This window comes from Grampus griseus, assembly GCF_964374135.1.
Source record: "Grampus griseus genome assembly, chromosome: 2".
Lineage (NCBI taxonomy): Eukaryota > Metazoa > Chordata > Mammalia > Artiodactyla > Delphinidae > Grampus > Grampus griseus.
Genome location: NC_139018.1, coordinates 110,492,854 through 110,515,148, shown reverse-complemented (window position 1 = coordinate 110,515,148; position 22,295 = coordinate 110,492,854). Strand labels below are relative to the sequence as shown.

Genomic DNA, 22,295 nt, shown 5'->3' with positions numbered 1-22,295 from the left:
ATTCTGGAGTTTATAACATGAGTAAGTAAAATGTACGATAACCAAGGTGACGATAAGGGAAATGAAAGTATACCGTTGTAAAGTTCTCACACTATAGGTAAAGTGGCACAATATTACTTGAAGGTAGGGCTTCTCTGGTGGCACAGTGGTTAAGAATCTGCCTGCCAATGCAGGGGACACGGGTTCGAGCCCTGGTCCGGGAAGATCCCACACGTCGCGGAGCAACTAAGCCTGTGCGCCACAACTACTGAGCCCACGTGCCACAACTACTGAAGCCCATGTGCCTAGAGCCCGTGCTCTGCAACGAGAGAAACCACCGTAATGAGAAGCCTGTACACGGCAATGAAGAGTAGCCCCGCTCACTGCAACTAGAGAAAGCCCACATGCAGCAACGAAGACCCAACACAGCCAAAAATATATACATAAAAAATAAATTAAAATCACTTGAAGGTAGACTATGATAAATTAAAGATGTATACTATAAACTCTAAAGCACCTGCTTAAAAAAACATACAGACAGAATAAATAGAAAACAAAGAGCAAACTGATATACTTAAATCCAACCATATCAATAATCATATGAGATGTAAATGATCTAAATATCTCAATTAAAAAACAGAGATTATCAGACTGGATTAAAATACAAGACCCAACTATATGCTGCCTACAATAAATCCATCCCAAATATAAAGATACGACAGGTTAGAAGTAAAAGGCTGTATCATGCTAACACTAGTCAAAGTAAAGCTGGAGTAGCTATATTAACATCAGACAATGTTGATTTCAGAGCAAAGAATATTACCATGGATAAAGAAGATCACTTCATAATGATAAAGGGGCCAATTCATCAAGAGGACATAACAATCCTAAATAACCTAACAGATCTTCAAAAAATATGAAGTAAAAAATGATAGAATTTCAAGAAAAAACAGACAAATACACAATTGTTCCTGCAGATTTCAACACCCTTCTTTCTTGTTGATAGGACAAGTAGATAAAAAATCAGTAAAGATACAGAAATTTGGAACAACACTAACAGCCAACTTAATCTAATTGACATTTATCCTACATCCTATACAACAGACTATACATTCTTTTCATGTGCACAGAGAAGACTTACCAAGATAAGTCATATTCTGGGCCAAAAATTAAACATCAATAAACTTAAAATAATTCCAGTTATACAAAGTATGTTCCTGGATCACAATGGATTTAAATTGGAAATCAGTAACAGAAAGATATCTGGAAAAATCCCCAAATATTTGGAAACTAAATAACACTCCTAAGATTTAATAAAAAACTCTGCCTGTTTTAAAGAAATGATACATTTCTTTCTCTTAGAACATGACTATTATATAAGCAAAAATTGTTTTTGCCTTCACTGCCAAGAAGCTCAGGGCTAAACAAAAAGTTTAAACACAATAATCATATCTACTCAAATCATTCATTCATTCAACTCAGTTTGAGCATCTAGTATGTGATTTTATAGAATTGAGGGATACAATACAATACAGTCCCTGCTCTGTAGCTCAGTTTTATGGTCAGGTCTAGTGAATAGTATATTTGTAAAGCCCTACTGTTTTCATTTATTGAAAGTCTCTACTTTAACTGCTCTTTTTAAAATGTGTCCTTTCTTTAAAATTGCATTTAATCCTTTCCAGAAACAACTGTTAGCCACACCCAACTAAATAATCATGCAGAAGAATTTTAATATCAGCCTAGGTTAAACATAATTCAAAATGTATGAAATTATGAAAAATTATAATGCACTTGCAAGGCCAAATAGTTAAGTTTTGGGGGGTGATTTATAGCAGTGCTCCCCTCTCCTGGAATAAATAACCTAAAGTTGACTGTCTTTAAATACACCACTGACAACAATCTAAAAGTTTTGACATCGGAGGAACAAACAGATAACTAGATAAAAAGGAAAACAGTGTTGGAGTTGGTGGAGGTGTCCTCTGAATGAAGAGGGAGCTCAGAAGGTACAGAAAGAACAACCCAATGACGAGCTGGTACCACAGAGCTGTACTCAGTGAACTCAGGGGAAGACTGAGGTGGAACCTGGCCTCTACAGTACCTACCCTGGAAACTGTCTGGACTCCAGGGTCCTCCTCTTTAAAATGTGGGCCATGACAGATGATCTCTAAGGTCTCTTTCAGTTCTACAATTCTGTAAACCTAGTTTGGCTGGAATGTCAAAGAAAATATCCCAAGAAGGAGCTCTGTGGTAGTGTCTCACCAAAAGCTATTTGAGTTGTTAAAACTAGACTTGATAATACACGTAACACATTCTAGGTGCTGTATTAAGTGTGGTATGGAAGAGCTGAGTCTCAGTTTTGGTTTAACTTTACTAAAAGGTACAACCAATTGCAATTTAAGTGTTCTGATTCTTAGTTTCCTAGATAAGATAAAAAGATACAGAAATATATACTATGCAAGTATTGGGGAAAGAGACTGAATTCTCACTATGGTTAGCTAAGAAGGAATCTTGGAGGAGATGGACCTTGAAAGGATAGATGGAAGTCAAAGGGATGGGCAATGGTAATAACTTATATAAAAGCTACAGGGTATAGCAGAAGACATGTGCTTTGGAGCTGATGGATTTTGTTTTAAATCTTGGCCTTGGCTCTTCCATCTGTGTGACCTTGGACAATTCAGTTTTCTGAGTCTCAGTGTCCTCAAATCTAAAATAATAGGCTTACTTTATAGTTTCAAGGATTAAAGATAATAGCAATATAGAGTCTAGCACAATATCTGGCATATAGTAGTCATTCAAAAAATAAAAGCTTTCATTATTAAGGGCCCAGAGACAGAAGATAATGGGCATAACAGAAAGCAACATGCAGGTAAAGGAGAGGATGTGGCTGTAAAGGTAGGCAGGGGCCTATCTGTAGAGTGCCTAACCAATTTGCAGGGGAGTAAGGAACAAAGCAGGCCTGACCAGTTTGTTAGCTAAGAGCCCAGTTTGGAAGTGGAGTTCTATGGAGTTAATTTGAGGTAATAAAGGTTTCAATCAGAGGTGCAATTCAAGAGACTCCATTAGGGAAATCTGAGATAAAATGATGGGAAAATCAAGCACCAGCAGCCAATGCCAGAGATTAAATCCAAAGTAGCACGGGCAGGACTGGGATCCTGAAGTACGGCAGGGATGGGGTGTGACCATGAACACAATGGAAACAAGTAAGGAGCATCTAAGGTAGGTGCCTAGAAGACCCCTGAGTTACGCGCAGCTTCACTCTATTCGGGCTGCGGTGTTAGGGTATCTCAGGATGCCATAAAGATGTAAAGACGCGAGGCAGACATCATAGGCTTTATGTTGTACACTATTGGGGCTGAGGGAAGAGGGGTGCTAGAGGGGTGTCAGATCGGGGATTCAACTTCTCAACTCCAGTGGCAGAGTGAAAGGTACAGTGAGGAAATTATTATAAAAGTCCAGGTAGGAGGTATGTGGGCCTGATACAAGGCCAAAGCAATAAGAATAGAAAGAAAGTGACACGTGGACCCATTTCAGGGGAAATTTCTGACAGGATGTGGTGACTTACAGGATGTGGCAGATGAAGGAAAGAAAAGAGTGAATAACTACTAAGTTTTTGAACTGTAAGATGAGGACGACAGTGATGCCACTGAGCCGGGAACACAGAAAGAAGTGTAGGTGACGATGATGAATCACAATTCGAGGAGCTTACAACTGAGCATTCGGAGGCACTTAAAAGACGTGAATGTCACAACAGGGCCAGAGCTTCCATCACCCACCACCCACCACCCAGACCTTAAAGCACTTCATTTCTTGACAATACCTGTGACTCAAGCTAAGGGGGCTTGGGGGCGGGGAGAGCATCAAAAATTTCATGAATTTCATAAAACTTATCCAGCACTTACCTTTACAGCTAATATTTTCCCACTTGGAACATGATATGCTCTACGGAAAGATAAAAAAATAATAAAATCACTTGGGATCACTAAACAACCTACCAAGTGGTTAAGGACATAAATGTATATCTGAATACATCCTCAGCAAGGGGATATATGACACTTTCAAAGAACACTAATAACAGCAGTAATTTACATTTTCTATTGAGCTTAATGGTTTACACAGTGATTCACTATGTAGTACCTTAAAATAACCCTCTGAGGTAATGCTGGTATAATTATACACTTTTTAGAGCCCAGAACTCTGAAGCATAGAGAAGTTAAGCAGTTTACCCAATGGCACGAGTCAGTAAGAGGCAGAACTAGACATTAAACCCAAGTCTTCTGGCTTCAGATCCCTTACAACATACTGTCACTGTGTGTGTGTGTCTGTGTGTCTTCTACAGCTCTCTGCTAAGCATGGTACAGAGCCACATAAAATGGGAGGTTTCCCTTTTATCTCAGTTATATATACAGATAAACTACATCCCTACATTTCATCAAAATAATCTCAAAACACATGGCTTAAGATATGAATTCATGTACAAAGTCACAGAGTTACAAGGCTCAAGTATGAGGTTCATCTTTTCCTAAAGCTGGCATCTCTCAGTATTTTTTTAAAAAGCTACAGAACAGAGGCAAGCTCAAATGATCAGATACAGTGAAATAAGTACAATTTAAATCAAATAATATGAATCCATTCATTTATGAAAAAGAGTAAGAGAATGTTTGCAGAAACAAAATACCATTACATCTCATCAAGACCTTTTGTATTGAAATGAAATGTGTATGCACGCACTGGAAGGAATGCACATTCTGACCAACTATCCAAAAACAATTTGCTTTATATAAAAATTTCAAAACAAACCAAATAACATAAACAAGCACTGTTATTGCAAGTCCATATAGGTATAAAGAAACAAATTAGTTTGGAAGAACTAAAATCTTGCTCCAGAGAAGATTTTACATATTAGCCAAGATCCAATCGATCTTCCCCTCACCCAGTTAGTGTTAAGATGTAAGTGGGGTAAGGAAGATGTGAGGGAATGGAATTTAGCTTCTCAGGAATTCCCCATCCTTACATACCAAGTTGCTAAATAAATTTACCAGGCTCCCAATTTTTACTGGGTAATGACCTAGTAGTAAACATTGTTCATTCCTTTTATTTTTTAATTGAGATATAATTGACATGTAATATTATATTAGTTTCAGGTGTACAACATAATGATTCAATATTTGAATATACTGTGAAATGATCACCACAGTAAGTCTAGTTAACACCCATCACCACACAGTTACAAAAATTGCTTATTTCATAAAACAAAAACAAAACATATATTTTACTATTATCAAAATGAAAACATCATTTTCTGTTGTTTTGGCATAAATACTCATTTTTAACACCTTTATTGAGGTATAATTATATATGGTAAAATTCACTTGTTTTAAGTGTACAATTCAAGATTTTTAGAAAATTTACAGAGTTGTGCAATCACTGACAAGTGTTTTTAAAGTGACTGACTTAAAGAAATCGTTCAGTTATTAAGAACCTACAAGTATTTGTAACTTTTCACATGTAAAATGTTATAAAATCAGGCATGACTAAGAAAAAACATATATATCAACATTAATGTATATATCCATACATAAGACTGTTATAAAAAATTCATTCTGTTTCTCCTACTTGAGTGGACAAACGTTAAGCCAATTATGGAAGGTACACTTAGCCTTTATTTTATCAATTAATTGTAGAGAAATTCACATATATCTCATTTAAAGGAAAGGTAAGCGTATAAATATCAGCAATTGTTCACTTTACCAAAGAGTACTTTAATCTGTATAAGTGTCTAAAGACTTTCTCTAAACACCAACCTCCCTAGTATATATAAATACTATTAAATTATAAAACTTAAATTATTAAAACATTTTTGTACTTTGTATAAAGTGATACACATTTTTAAAGTGGAACCCTTATATTATACTGGTTTTATAACAAATTACCAGTTACTTTACTACCTATGATAACATCAGACTTTTAAAATGTGAAACTACATGTCATGATTTGATTCATGATATATCTGAACTCATGTAATAAATTAATATATAAAAACTTACATTGTGTTTCTTCTCAGTGCAAGACAGAGAAGTTTGTTGGACTAAGCCAATTTGAAGTATGACTTGAAGGAATTTAGTAACTTTATTCCAGGTAATATAATATGTAACATTTAATAATGACATATTATTTTTCCTCTTGAATTATCATGGTCTCTTCCAATTTCAACATTATAAAATACTAGATATTAGGGCTCCCCTGGTGGTACAGTGGTTGAGAGTCTGCCTGCCGATGCAGGGGACACGGGTTCGTGCCCCGATCCGGGAGGATCCCACATGCCGCGGAGCGGCTGGACCCGTGAGCCATGGCCACTGAGCCTGCACGTTGGAGCCTGTGCTCCGCAACGGGAGAGGCCACAACGAGAGGCCCGCGTACCACAAAAAAAATAAAAAAATAAATAAAATAAAATACTAGATATTAGAATCACTAACTGAAGGCTGAAATGTAAAGATAAATAGTTGAATGCACACACAAGGATTCAAAAGTTGTAAAAAGAACAGTGATGTTACACTGGACAATGAGTACACCTGGATGTTTTAGACCAACAGGAGCGATAGGGAAATGATTAGCAAATAATCCAGTATATATACCATACTGGACAGTTTGGCAACTTAATTAGCTTGTCAAGAAAGCCGATCTCTTTTCCAAAAGAAGGGTCTCCTATTTCCACGTGAATTAAAAGCGGAGGCTTGATGATTTAATTATGATGCATGCTAATTCATCCGTGGAAGTTTGGGTTCGATTTCGAGCAATAAAGGTGCTGTGTGGTTTGGTTTACAGTGCAATGAGCGTACCAATTTAACACTTAATCATCAATGAGAAGTGGATGACAAAAGCAGTGCCAGGTATGAGTCCAGTGTGTCCCTTAACTTTGCAAATGGCATTCTACCCAGAGAAAAGGAATTTGTTTATTTTCAGTGGATACTGCATCTCAATTGCCTTGACCTCAATTGTCTTGATCTTTCTCAACACTGTAAAGTGATTAATGAAGTTTGAATGGAGGCTCTGGTTACACCAAAAGACAACTATACACCTCTGCATTATTTTAATTAACCGCTAACACTTCAAATTAGTTTGTTGCCACAGTAATTACCTGTTCCAGTGAGTGCATGGAGGGAGTATTTTTATAAGTTATTTTTAGCGCTGAGTCCTTGAGCGTTCCATTTTGTTTGTGACCAGCACAGGGCTTCTGGGAATAGTCCCAGCCCTTAAAATTGAGCACACAATATATATACACTTTAGGATTGTAAAAGCTAAGTAGCCTGGTATAAACTTTTTGAGTTTTTAAAATAAAAAGGAGACCAGTAAAAGAGAACATCTATACTTTCCACACTTCCTTACTTTCTACTTGGAACCATAGGTTCTATGTGACTGGACAAAAAAGTTGGTACCAACCTTTAATTTTGGTAGAGTACAAATTCAGATAATATATTGAGCAAATAGGTAATATAAAGAACTGTCTTATCTAATTCCTTCCTTTTGCAGTAGAAACATCTAAAAGCCAGGTTAAAAAACTTGTCCAAGCTTACACAGTCAGTCAATGGCAACGACAAGACTGGAACTGAGGCAGAACATATATATGCTAGGACCTAAAAAAGTATGTGGTAATGTTTAAGTGTTCTTAACTGCATTCTAGAACAGGGGAACTCATAATTCAAAACTTACAAAGGTGTTGACCTATTTCAATCAGGCTAAGACCATCACACTGAATCTTTCCAAGCAAGGAATCTTCTGCAATCACTGCCAATCTACCAGGGGAGGCAGAAGAGTGAGGTTTGTAACCTCTAAGTCACTGCCTGGGTTCTGATGCTAGCTCTGACACTTCTTCATGTGAACCTGGCCTGTTATTAAACCTCACCTTGTCTCAAGTGCCTCAAGTCTGAAAAGGGGAAATCAGTCCCTACGTTATAAATTTGTGAGGTTCAGTGAGATAAGGAAAGCACATAGGACAGGGCCTGGCACGCAGTAAGCGGGCATTACATGTTAGCTAGAAAGTTTTCAGGGTAGCTGGGTTTTTAAAAACCCACTAAAACAGGCTGAAAGGCAAGAGTTATCTCTGTGCTTTAAGACTCAGGCTATGTGCTCTACAAAGGAAGGCTAATAAAACTTTAACAATGAAGACTGGCAAAAAGCTGCAATATAGCACTTACTGTTAAGAAAAGCAAGTAGTGTTACATCATGGTGAACCAACTTTGAAAACAAAGAATTAGTCATCTGAAATGCTATGGCTATACCATGATTCAAATTCTAAAATTTCTTACCATGCTTATCTCTTGACCACTAGTTAACTTAATTACACTCAGGTGTGGTAAGTGCCACATTCCAGGTATGCATCTTAGCAGAAACACCATTGGACAGTAACTGTTGCTAAATGAGAAGCCTAATTTTTTATTCTCCTTGGATTAATAGGAAAATATAAGCTACCTTAAAACATCCACACAACTTCCTTTAATATACACCCTCATAGACTATAACATTTTGAGGCCTCTCCTAGCCTTCAGACTTTAGTATCTCTGTTATAACCCCCAGCACACTGCAGAAAAATTGTTTATATGTCTGTCTTCCATACTGGGCGGGGACACTACCATGTCTTAATCACCTTTGCATTCTTTATGCTTTGCACAAGTCCTGGCCCATGATATAGGTACTCCAAACTTAATAGATGTTTGATAAATGATTATTACTTCTGGATGAAAAAAGTTTATGTAATTCTTGAATAAAGCAGAAATGTATTTAATTAATTGAATGCATGTAGACATTCTACATGCATTTAATTAATTAATTCCATAACCTTATGAGTAGGAGCAGGAGGTATTCTTCCCTAGCTTTACTGTGATATAATTGACATACAACATGAGTAGAAGTTATTATCCTCCCCATTTTATGGGTAGATTTCTAAGTGCTGAATCCAAAGTCCTTACAAGGATTTCAGGATCTGGCCCTTGATTACCTCACTAATTTCTGCTTCTGCCAATCTCCCTTATCCACAATACTCACTCTGCTCCACCAAACATCTTTCTGCCTCAGGCCCTTTGCACCTACACTCAGCCTGGACCACTCTTCCTCCAATATCCACTTGGCTTGCTCTATCACTTCCTTCAGGTTCAATGTTACTTCTTTGACTATGTTACATAAAACAGTCCATTTTCTCTTTCTTTATTTTTATAGAATTCATCAACACCCTACACAATTTATTTATTGTTTGTCTCATACCACCAGAAAGCAAGCACTGTGAAAACAGGGACATTTTTTGTTGTTGTTCACTACTGTACCTCCAGTGCCTAACACTGTGCTGGGCACATTTTATAAATATTTGTGGAAAGAATGAATAAATTTCCTGAACTGCTATAGGTCTTTTTATTTTTTTAATGACAGTTTTGTTTTTCTAGGAAATTGTCATTTCCTGTTTTCAAATTTATTGTCGTAAAGTTATTCATTATATCTTTTTTTTTTTTTTTTTTGCGGTACGCGGGCCTCTCACTTTTGTGGCCCCTCCCGTTGCGGAGCACAGGCTCCGGATGCGCGGGCTCAGCGGCCATGGCTCACGGGCCCAGCCGCTCCACGGCATGTGGGATCTTCCTGGACTGGGGCACGAACCCGTGTCCCCTGCATCGGCAGGCGGACTCCCAACCACTGCGCCACCAGGGAAGCCCATATCCTCTTACTTTTAAAGTCTCTGCCTAGAATTATGTCCCCTTTTAAAATTCTACTTTTATTATTTGTGTCTTCTCTCTGTTATACTTGAGCAATTTTTCCAAAAATCCCACTGCTGGTTTTCTTGAATTATTAATATTTCTTTAATTTTAATTTCATTAATTGTTTTCTTTAGTATTCCTTTCCTTCCACTTTCTTTGGGTTTAACCCCTTCCCTTTAAAAAAAATTATTGATTTAGATGTTAAACCTATTTATATCCAGTTTTTTTCTGACATATATACAAAAAACTATCCTTTAAGTAAGACTTGGACTGCAGCTCATGAGTTTTCATATATGATATTTCTTTACTGTTCAGTTGTAAATATTTTTATCCCATTATGATGTGTTACATGACCAATAAATTATTCAGGTGTGTGCATTTTAATTTCCAAATGAATGAGAGGGTTAACATTATTATTTATTTCTAAACTAACTGTATAGTCAGAAAAAGTGACCTGTATGTTACAAATTTAATTGAGACTTGCTTTGTGCCCTAGTACATAATCAGTTCTTTAAGTTTTCTGTACCTGAAAATAATACATATCTTCAACATGACTGATAAAGAGTGCTCTATGATCATGTGATCAATTTGTTCACTATGATGCTAAACTCTTCTATATCTTTATTTAATTTTGGTCAAATTGAGCTGTTGATTACTGAGACATATTCTACCACTATAACTGTGGATTTATCAAATTTTGTAATTCTGCTAAGTTTTTTGCTTTACATATTTTAAGGTTATGTTATTAGTTATATACAAGCTTAGGTCTATTATGTATTCACAGTCTTTCTCTTCTATCATCATATAGTAGTCCTTTCTATCTTCATCCCTTAAAAAACCCCAGAAAACAAAAAAATACAGAACTTTCTGCCTTAAAGTCTGCTTTGTCTTATGTTAATATAACCACAATAGCTTTCTACTGATTAGTTTTTGCCTGCTATCTTTTCCCCAACCTTTTCCTTTCAACCTTTCTCTGTCTTTACGTTTTAGGAATACATTCTAAAATAGTCAAAAATAGTAGATAGCTGTATTTTTTAAAGTTTCACTTGACCAATCTACTAACTGGCAATATCAGTTGACATATTTAATATACTTATTAATATAGATTTATTTCTACCACCTTATTCATTTATTTTACACCTCTCTCCCTCTACTATATTGGATTATCCCTTTATTCTCTCTGTTTCGAAGTTATACATTCCATTCATTATCTTTCAGTTGTTACCCAAACGTTTTTAAATCATATCTGACTTAACAAAATATAAAGTTAATTGCTATCCCTATTCTTCTCTCAAACAATATAAAAATCTTAGAATGCTATAAGTCCAATCAGCTCTTCTCGTCTTGTATTATTTTGTCCAGTCTTTTTGTTTGACTGACTTCATTTTTATTTTATTTTATTTTATTTGGCAGTACGCGGGCCTCTCACTGTTGTGGCCTCTCCCGTTGCGGAGCACAGGCTCCGGATGCGCAGGCCCAGCGGCCATGGCTCACGGGCCCAGCCGCTCTGCGGCATGTGGGATCTTCCCGGACCGGGGCACGAACCCATGCCCCCTGCATCGGCAGGCGGACTCTCAACCACTCCGCCACCAGGGAAGCCCTGACTTCATTTTAAAGCCCCTAATCACTACAACTGTTGTTTTGTAGTCACATTTACCTAGTCACTATTCTTTCTTTCATTTTATTCCTTTCTGGATTCAATTGGATTCAGTTTCTTTCTACCTAAAGCATTTCCCTCAGTTACAAACTAACTCTCCCTCCTTCCCTATCAAACTACCTTTTTCTCTTTCCCTGTCTACACACATAGACACACATATATATTCTTTTATATTAACTTCTGAAGATGTATTTATTTTGCCCTCACTCTTGAATGATAGTTTAATTGAGACAATCATTTCCTTTTCATCTTTTGAGGATACCATTGTCTTTCAGCTTTCATTACTATTGTTTTAAGTCTGCTGTCCTCCATTTGCTGGCCAATAAATGCCACTGAAGGTTCTTGGACAGAAAAGTGATATGATCAAAATCCTAATTCTGGCTGCATATTACCACAATACTACTAGAAATGAGGAGAAACCAGAGAGAGCAAGGGGCACTTAGAAAGCTGTTAGTCTACATAAGAGGTGGTGATATGAACCTACGTAGTATTCACAGATATGGAAAAGGGGAAATAGATACAAAAGGTTTTGGCCAGAGATAATCTAGGAAACATGGGGATTAGGAAGCTGAATCTAAAATTTCAAGCTAAGATCATAGGAGAATTATAGTGTTTATTAACAGAAATAGAAGAATCTGACCTAGTTAGCCTTTGACTACATAATCCTGCACTTTTAAGCTCCATGAGGGCAGAGAGCTCACCCACTTCATTCAACAATGTGTATAAAGCATCTAGAACAATACTTAGCACACAGTATATACTCAATTATTTAGGAGTTCATAAATAAATGGGGCAGTCAGGAGAGAGGAGAAAGGAAAAAGGAAACAAGAGGAACTAACAATTCCTGAGAGTCCACAGAATTATTCTAATCTCTGTATGATGTATGTAACATAAGCCACATTTCACAGATAATAATAGAAACAGACTCAGAGATATTAAGGTAATAAGAATTCATGAATGGCAGATACAGATTCAAATCCGGGTCTATTTCACTTCAACGCTTGCGTTCTTTCCAGTATAGACAGGGTATACACAAGGAAACATTTGAAATAAGTTTACTTCAGAATATTGTGAATGTTGAAGGTGAAATTCAGAACAAGAATGCATTAAAATTCCACCTACCATATTCCCTACCCTGTGGTTTCTGTGGCTGAATTTATCCATCGGCAGCAACTACTCTGATGCTTTATATGTCACATGTTGCTGTTATTATTTTTCTTTAAAACTGTTATGTAACGTCACTAGTGTGTGCTTTAACTATACTGTAAACTCTAATTACCAAACTATATTGCAAATTCTTAATATAGGGTCTGTGTCTTATCCTGTTTTATAGTAAGTTTCAAGGTCAAAGTCAAGGTTCATTCTCTTCATTGCTGTGTCCCCAACTTCTACCATGGTATATGACATACTCTCCTCTTAGTTTATGTATTTAATAAATAATGCATGTCTCCAACTGCCAAGCACTATGGGGGGTATTGCAGCTGGAATAGAGAACAAACCAGACAAGGTTCCTGCTTTCCTGAAGCTTACTTTCTGATGGGGGAAGAATGACAATAATCAAATAAATATAAAATATGTCAGGTAGTAGAAGTGCAACAAAAAAGACTAAAGGTAGGGATATAGAGTAATCAAGATTAGGGGCATTTTTTTTAATACTATGAGTGGGAGGAGTTAGGGAATGCCCCTCTCATTAGGTTATATTTGAGCAGTAAAGGAACATACCCTTTAGATAGCTGGAAAAAGAGGACTTCGGGCAGAGGAAATGTTAAATTCAAAGGCTCTAAGGTGCAAGTGTGTGTTTGATATGTGCGTGGAAGTGGAATAAGCAAGAGGGCTAGTTGTGGGAGACAAGGTCAGAAAGGTAATGGAAAGACGGACTGTGTAATACCACTGAGGCCATGGTGAGGACTTTGGCTATCATTTTGAATGATACAAAAAGCCATAGGGTCAGGGGGAGAGCTTATATTTTAGAAAGATCATCTTGGCTATCGGGTGGAGAGAACTCCTTGTAGGAAAGCAAGGACAGAAACTAGGAAACTAGTTGGGAGGCTACTGCAATAATCCTAGCAAGAGATAACAGAGGCTTAGAATATAGTGGTAAGTCAGAGGTGGTCAGCTTGTTGAAATAGTTTTAAGGAAAAGCCAACAAGATTTGTGGGTCAATACGATGGATGCTCTGAGAGAAAAAGAAGGAAGAAGAATGACTGGAAAGTTTTTGTCATGAGCAACTTGTAGAACAGAGTTTCCATTTACAGATTAGAAAAACTGTAGAAGGAACAGGTTTCAGAGGAAACCAAGAGTTCAGGTTTGGGTAACTGTGAAATGCCTAAAAGACATTCAACTGGTAATTAGATATGAGTCGGAAGTTCAGGACAGAGGACAGGACTGGAGATATACTTTTGGGCTTCATCAGCATATAGATGATATACAAAGCCATGGAACTACAAAATCTCACTTAGGAATTAAATTAAATAGAGACGAGGTCTGAGGACTGAACCCGAACCACTCCAAATCCAGAAGTCAGGAAGATGAGAAGAAACGAGTAAAGCAGACGAGAAGGTACAGAAAGTAAGCCAGCAACAGAACCCAGAGAACAGTGCCCCTGAGGCCCTGAATGTTGGTGTTAACATCTCTCATACTGCCAAGTGCAGTACCTTGCCCCAAAGAACATGTGACTGATTTCAAAAGCAATATCTGGGGACAAATGCAATTAATCTTACAATTTTCTATTTGAAATTTTAAAGGTGGGTCTAGTACAATACACACAAGGCTAGAGGTGTCCCTACCTTCATCTAAACCCTAATGAGAAGTTATTAAAAGATAGATCAGTCCAAAAAATAAACTGAATTCCTGTAAGAATCTTTAAAAGTGAGTAAGGAAAAGAAAAAATGGAAAACAAAATGTAAAAAAGTCCTACATTCACACAGGACATAAGGGAGAAGCAACCTGTGTTCATATTCTAACATCTGGATCCCCACACAAATTTATGTCATGCATAAGATCAACTGCATCTGTATTTTACAATGTTTACTGAAATTATTTATGCTTAGAATCTCAAATTCTAGGAGAACCTAAAAAATATGAATCGGCCCAGCTGACTCCTGTTCACAAAATAAATAACCTAGAGCTGATCATATATTTTCTGATAAAGCTTGTACAATCTCACATAATTAAAGTAGGCATCTAATTTCTACCGTGCTATTCTGCATATTAACTTCTGAATACATTCTAATCAAATTATTTTCAATTATGAGGAGAAAGAATTTATAATAGGGACTATCTATGCTTCTCTAGTGATTGTGATAATTTAAGAATGGGGGGATGACCTATGACCCCACTGTAAATATTTCACACTTCAGTGTAACTGATAATATGATATGCGATAAATGTCAATTTGTTAGTAAAATGGTCACCAAAATGAGAAGGGAAATACGACCCCCCACACACACTTTTTTGCCTCTTGGAGCAAGGATCTCAAGAGTAATTGCGTGTATGATGACTTTTAATCATGATGGCAAAGCAAAAACACTGAAATAACAGCATTGCCATTGCCCTGTGAAGGGGGCAGGGCAATTCTTTCATACACCATGTGGAATAAATGCCACTGACTTAAGTTCCACTTCTCACATAGCATACTTCATAAAAGGTTAGTGAAAAGAGGGACACAATTACTCTGTGAATTATTTATAGAGCACTATCAAATGTTGGAATTTCTCCAAATGGACAGGAAACCTAACAAAACAATCCAGCCACTAAAATGGAGAAAGCAATAGTTAAGATTTGGCTTAAGAAATACATATATACACAATTAAAACAAAAATCTTTTGTTATTTTGTGAGATGTTTTTAAAACCCTGGATGTTGTCTTTTAATGCAATGACGTGCTTTCAGTAACCAAATGTAAACTAGCTATGGTTTTGAGAATGAAAATTTTGTTTTATTGCTTGATCTTTTTAGAGATTTGTTCTCTTGGTAGGTTTCTTTGGGGGAGGATTTTACCAATATGTCACATACTAAAATAGCCATCCACAGAAAAAAAATTCAAATAGTTTGAGGGAAATCAACACTGACAGTTGTTGCCTTCCATAATAGATAAACACATTAGCCAGGCTCTAGCTGTTAAAATAGGAAATCCAAAGTAAACAGCAGTTATAAACAGCTTTTATATAAACTGTACTAGTTCAAATAGCAGTCTGTGCCAACCTTCCTTCTGTCTAAAAATCCATTACAGATGCTGACTACTGACTGTAAGATAATTTATGGTTAAGCAACAGGGCTCCCTAGACTGTTTAGTATCAAATCAAACATGTCATTAGGTCACAGATATTAACAACTCTTTCAAGATGCTGATCATACACAGGGCTCACAAATCAACCTGATGTATAATATGGGGAACCTGGCAGGGGTAGAAAGAGTTTTCTAATCAGAGAAAAGCTACCATAACTCTGTATCTTATGATTTCTTCTTCTTTCTATTTACTCTGGTTATACGCTCCTTCTTACTCCCACACCTGCCTCAAAGTTAACATGGTCATCACTGCCTCCATATTTCTTCCGTAAGTTGATATGGCCTGATTCAAGCCTTTAACATCAACTAGAGTAATGTCTTTTAATATATGGCCTAAGTATCTTTGAGATCAAGGAAGCTACAGTCATAGTGATCTCTTGATCAAAGCTTCTGAAAGAATGTAATGGGCAAAATGGAGAGGCAAGAGAAAGCCTAACGATGAAAATGAAAAACATGAGGCAATACATGTGGGGGAAAAAACAGGAGTATCGTGAGGATTAACTAGCTAGGAAACTTCTCTCCTGAAATGGCTTGATTACAGTATCATCTCTGCTCACAGTTTCTTGGTGGAAAGCTAACAATAAATCACTTTCCAAAATCAGATACAAAAATGACTATTTCAGAAAACCCCCTTCTACTATCAATTAACATTTGATTATACTTTGTGGTTTATAAAAACTTTTTATATAAGGAAGCTATTTAATTTGCACAAAAATTTTTAAGGTAGATATTCTTATTATCCCCACTTTATAGATAAGGAAACCAAGGCTTGGTGAGGTTAACAACTGCTTCAAGATTCTTATCTCCTAAGCTCTGGAGTGGGATGTGGATTCAAGTCCTCTGAAGCCAAATCCAATGCATGTCCCAACAACCCTGTGTTATCATAAACTGACTGTTTCTAGATCCTCTAATTCCAGTTGTCTGCAAGGTTCTCTGGATATAGTCAGTTTTGGTTTTTAAAAAGCAATAGGGAAAATCGATTGAATGACTCACTTTTCAGAGTTGCATTAACTTTTTCAGGCCACTGGGGTACAATTTACTAAATTACCTCTCCTAGAACACTAAATAGTACCCTAGTGGGTCAAAGAGTAAATGCACCTCTGAAAAGTGAGCCATTTATCCCCTTCTTCCCTGTAGTACCAGATGTAATATGTCCCCTATGACAGAAATATTAACCCATTTCCATTAAAAACTCAAGAAATTGTCCAACACTAGAGAAAATGAGTATGGGGAAGTGTCCCTGGGAGAGGAAAACAAAACAAACAAAACTCTCTTCTATAATCCTGCCCACAATACTGGTGAAAAGTCATCATGTACTTATAGGAAAATATTGGGTTTTCATTCACTGGAAAATGATTTTAATCAAGACCTTAAAACAGGATAAAAAAATATAAATTCAAAAGCTGATGGTTTTCAGCAGGGAGATGCACAGAACATCATGATGGCTGTACTGCAGTATTTAAAAAATAAAGCCCCAGCATTTCATCTTGCTTATGTAATAAGATACATATCACAAACAGCTGTTCTTTCACACATCTCGCTATACTAGAGGTTATCCCTTTGATGGAAAAAAATTCTCTTGGCTAGCAAGTAAGCACATTATTACTTTTAATCTCTATAAAGGGCAAAAGCCTCTGAATACATTTCTGAGTTGCCACAGGAATAGCTATTGAGTGATTTAACAGTTGCCAGATACCTTAATAAAGCCAAACTTTAAGTTTTCAGCACTGTCAGTCCCTAACTCTTCTGGAAGATGGTTATGCAATGAAAATAAGACAACTTTAATTTAAGAATCATCCAGCTTCTAATTAAACTGCCATAGGCAGCTGGTTGGATAAGTTTTAATCAGTTTCAATCACCTATTGATTGGTATACTGAAGCCTAAAAAATTAAAAGTAAAAGATGATTGGGGAATTGTCCCATCTCTGAACAACAGTAGAGGCCTCTGTAAATAACTCCTCTTTTAACCATCAGCTAAATGAACACTTCAATACTGCAGTACAAAGTCTTCTGCAAAATTACTTTAACTAACAAGCAGAAATTTATCAGCTTCAGCCAAAATCAATGCTGAAATCAATTTGAACACTGTTGTGTCTAAAGGGGCTCATTGGCAATTTAGGGAAATTACACCATGTAAATGCCTGTGCTTTAATTGAACAGTTTCATCAACTAGGCTGTGATTGCTGTCCATTCATTTATTTACTTTCACTGCAGATACCATTCTGCAAAGGAATGGCTTTTGTCAGGCAGGAGAGAGGCACTTTATCTTCATTTTGTGCACTTTTGTGCATAACAGACTTCATGAAACTGGCGTATCATGACTAGGGTCAAAACAAACCAGGAGCAACTTTTTCCTTTAACATAAAAACTGAACAACACTCAAACTACCATCATACCTTCCACCATCCAGGGACAGTCATCTTTAAACTCAGTAATACGGAAAAATCTGTGCCTCTATGTTTTGGACAACAGAGGAAAGTATTTGGATTCTAAACTCAATTCCACCACGGTATTCTTTTTGAGATATCTGTAGTGACTTCCAAAAACATATAAACTGTATTAGAACATTCTCTCCAAAAATTAAGCAACATTTTGTTTTACAACGTCCTTTGAGATTAGTCAAGAGGAGGTGCTATTCTCCAATCCATTCAGGAGAGTAAGGCTTAAAGAAGTCATATATTTTCAAAGTAAGATTAATGGGAGGAGAAAGGGAGAGGGGTCTGTGCGGGAGGAAAAAAACAGACTTGTTTACAAAGACCAGCAGCTGAAAACATCTACAAGATTCCAATGATGATTTAAATACACAGACAAAAGCACTCACAAAATCACGGGCAATGAAAAAACCCAAAGGTGTAATTTCTGGAGAATCATATGCTGAAGTGACTGAAGTCTGGAGATAGGCATTAATGTTTTTAACACTGAATTAATCAGTTAATTCAAAGATTACAAATTCCAGGGAAGGAGAGAAGAAAGAAGACAGCTGTTTGTTCATATGGGTCATTTGTAAGGTACATGTGCCTGATGCAAAAAATAAAAATACAAAATGCAACTGTAGTATATTTGCTAGAAAATGCTATCAGAAATTCTTAGGCTTGCACATAGTTTGCTTACCTTAGCTCCTTAGAATCAAAATGTAATTATTTACTAGTAAGGGCACTGGGAAAGGACCAAGAAATACGAAAGCATGAGTTTCAGTGGTGGTTCTATCCCTTGTCTTGCTTTGACTCCTTAGGGAAATCCCTTAATTTTGGTGTGTCAGTTTCATCATAGGTCAAATGAGGATGGTGATACCTACTCTACCCAGCTATATTCCAACGCTGCTGGGGATAACCCTTGGCATGCTATGGTGGCCCAGGTTGGAAACACAAACGCAGCCATACGATTCTGAGCAACCCCTGCATCCTGGGTGTACGAAGGAAGGGTCTTAAAACATTTTGCTAGGCTTCCAGGGAAGCAGGGAAACTTCTCATTTACCTCTTCAGTCAGTAACCCCACTATACTCTGCAACACTCACCAAGAATTACCTTTAAAAAAAAGTTAAAAGGAAGAAGAAACAAATGGTGTCCAGAAACTTAACTGAGTACACGTGTGTGTGGTAAAAAATCACTCTGTAAGTTTACCCAATATACCATTTTCTCTACCACTATAAAGTTTCATTGGCTATATTTTGTGTTGCTGAGACAATGTAAAAATATATTTTATTCATAGTTTTTAGATAACTTTTCAGAAAACTTAATTACGGTTTAATCAGAGCTTTATGTTTACTGACTAAGTGTATTGTTACATTTTGCTGTTATAGTTAGCAGTCGTAACAGAATCAGTATGTTTGAGAACGTTATACAATACATATTTTCCAAATACACTAAGCTTGTTAAAATGCTATATTGATTGTGCCCTAAAGCAAGTTCTAATTTTGTCTGAACATTTTTCATTTCATTATTTGAATTCACAAAACAAAAACCACGAACTCTGCTTTGAGCAATAATACTGTACATTCCTTTTCTTTCTTTCTCTTATAATACTGACCAGGTAAAGTATGGAAATTTTAGGGTCAAGAGGATAACATAATACAAAGTCACACTTAAAAATCAAAGTAATGTTTAAAAAAACTTGATGCCTAATACCCACAGCCCAAGTCGCTATTGCTATTTCCCCCTCTAATTTAGTAACCTGCTCCTCCAATTCAGTTTTGTTTCACAAATCAGAACCTAAACTTATTTCACTCCAGTAAGGCAGCAATTTAACAGGAACATGGTCTCTTATATCAAGGTAACTAACGACAGAGCAATGAAAAAAAATTGTGGCAGAAAGTTATACACAGTAAATGCCTTCTGGACTTTCCAGTGAATTATTTTCCCAAAAAAGCAATTTAAGTAAATACCCTAGATGCTATGGTATACAAATATTTGCTTGTGCTATATGCCAACCAAGAGTCTATAATTTTCTAACACATCAGATACTGTAAAATAGCTAAAAAAAAAATGTGTCTTATAAATCAAGAAATGCACCACCTCCACTAGCACAACCATACAATTAATCTAGGGATTCAATTATTAAATTCAAAGCTTTTGATAAGTAAAGACCCAAAGGATAGACCAAATAACAAGTTATGTTGCAATAATTCTGTCAGTCAAGTAATGGCTGCTTTAACATCTACTAAAAAGCATCTAAAATTAACAACTAGAAGTGGTGCATCACTGACTTTCAGGATTATATATTAATTTATATCTCACATCCAAAAATAATTTGGGTTAAAAATTAGGAAACTTAAGAGTGTGAATGGCAAACAGGAAAACCCTGGCTTGAGAAGTAGGCCCAAGTACTGACCCTAGGTGTCAGAACAAATTAAAGGTGTACAACTCGATGTTTTGATACTGAGTTCTAGTCTTTTTTTTTTAATTATTTTATTTTTATTTATTTATTTTTGGTTGCATTGGGTCTTTGTTGCTGTGCGCAGGATTTCTCTAGTTACGGCGAGCGGGGGGCTACTCTTCACTGCAATGCGCGGGCTTCTCACTGAGGTGGCCTCTCCTGTTGAGAAGCATGGGCTCTAGGTGAGCAGGCTTCAGTAGTTGTGGCACACTGGCTCAGTAGTTGTGGCTCGCAGGCTCTAGAGCAAAGGCTCAGTAGTTGTGGCACACAGGCTTTGCTGCTCTGTGGTATGTGGGATCCTCCTGGACCAGGGATCAAACCCGTGTCGCCTGCACTGGCAGGCAGATTCTTTTTTTTTTTTTAAATAAAGTTATTTATTTAATTTATTTATTTTTGGCTGTGTTGGGTCTTCATCGCCGCACACGGGTTTTCTGTAGTTGTGGCGAGCAGGGGCTACTCTTTGTTGCAGTGCATGGGCTTCTCATTGTGGTGGCTTCTCTCATTGTGAAGCATGGGCTCTAGGCGCACGGGCTTCAGTAGTTGCGGCATGCAGGCTCAGTAGTTGTGGCTCACAGGCTCTAGAGCACAGGCTCAGTAGTTGTGGTGCACGGGCTTAGTTGCTCTGCAGCATGTGGGATCTTCCCAGACCAGGGATCGAACCGGTGTTCCCTGCATTAGCAGGCAGATTCTTATCCACTGTGCCACTAGGAAAGCCCCCACAGGCGGATTCTTAACCATTGCACCACCAGGGAAGTCTCCTGAGTTCTAGTCTTGATTTGACCGTGGGCATGCCACTTAACCCTTCCAAGCTTTTTTTTTTTTTTTTTTAATTTTGGCCGTGCTGCGCATCTTGCGGGATCTTAGTTCCCTGTCCAGGGACTGAACCCGGGGCAACGAAGACCCAATGCAGCCAAAAATAGATTTAAAAACAAAGACGAGCAATTTGAGGTGGGCCTTCAGAAGAACACAAAGCAAACCTGTTCCTCTGTCTACACAAATGCCCTTCAGACTTTTTTATGTCAACTGTCATGGGACCCCTTAATTTTCTCTTTTTCAGATAAAAGTCAGCCAATTCCTCTGACCACTTCTCAACTCAAATAACAGTTCCTCCATGAGGCCCTTCCTGTTACCTCCTGAGGAAGTAGCTAAAAGTCGTCACTCCTCCCTTGGCCCCCAGAGGCTGTGTGCCACACAGACAGACACACAGCCTGGACTGTGAGGCCCCGTACTTACCTGTGGACAGAGCTTCTCCCTCTACCTGGACACAGCTCCAGTGAGAGCCTGGCTGTCCCCAACAGCTGACACAAGTGCCCTCCACACAGCACATGCTCAGAACATGCCCCACTAATGAATGAAGGAGATTAGACAGGCAAATTTCCCAGACCCCGTGTTATTCTCTCCATGCTCCTCTGAGTGGTCTCTGAACTGTCCACATCTCTCTGTAAACCCAGTACCCAGAACTAGAGACAAAAATCCAAAAGTGGCACCCTGCAAGATGAAGTCAATCCCAAATGAGATACCCTCCTAATGCAGCCAAGAGAACAGATTTTAGTGTAAACTAGATCTCTTCCACCCTATAAAAATAGAAGTGTGCTAATGCTTATCTGTTCACAAAGACTTCTGCTGGGGACTTAAATTTCTTTATAAAGAAAGCACTTTTATTAAAATAAAATATTAGAAAGAAGTCTTGCTGCTTCAAAACTATTTTTCCCTGAAAGGAGATAGGGTTGAAATACTTAGATTCAGCAAATTCTTACTTGAAAT

General features: G+C 37.3%; 1 protein-coding gene across 3 annotated transcripts in view; it reads right to left on the bottom strand.

Moving 5' to 3' along the window:
• MAP2K5 (mitogen-activated protein kinase kinase 5) overlaps window positions 1-22,295 on the bottom strand; it is a 264,811-nt gene that overhangs the window by 180,280 nt on the left and 62,236 nt on the right. For all 3 annotated transcript variants that reach the window (XM_082649583.1, XM_082649584.1, XM_082649582.1), the window contains exon 9: window positions 3,879-3,918. In XM_082649583.1, the coding sequence (XP_082505709.1) occupies window positions 3,879-3,918 (40 nt within the window). The remainder of the gene's footprint in view (window positions 1-3,878; window positions 3,919-22,295) is intronic.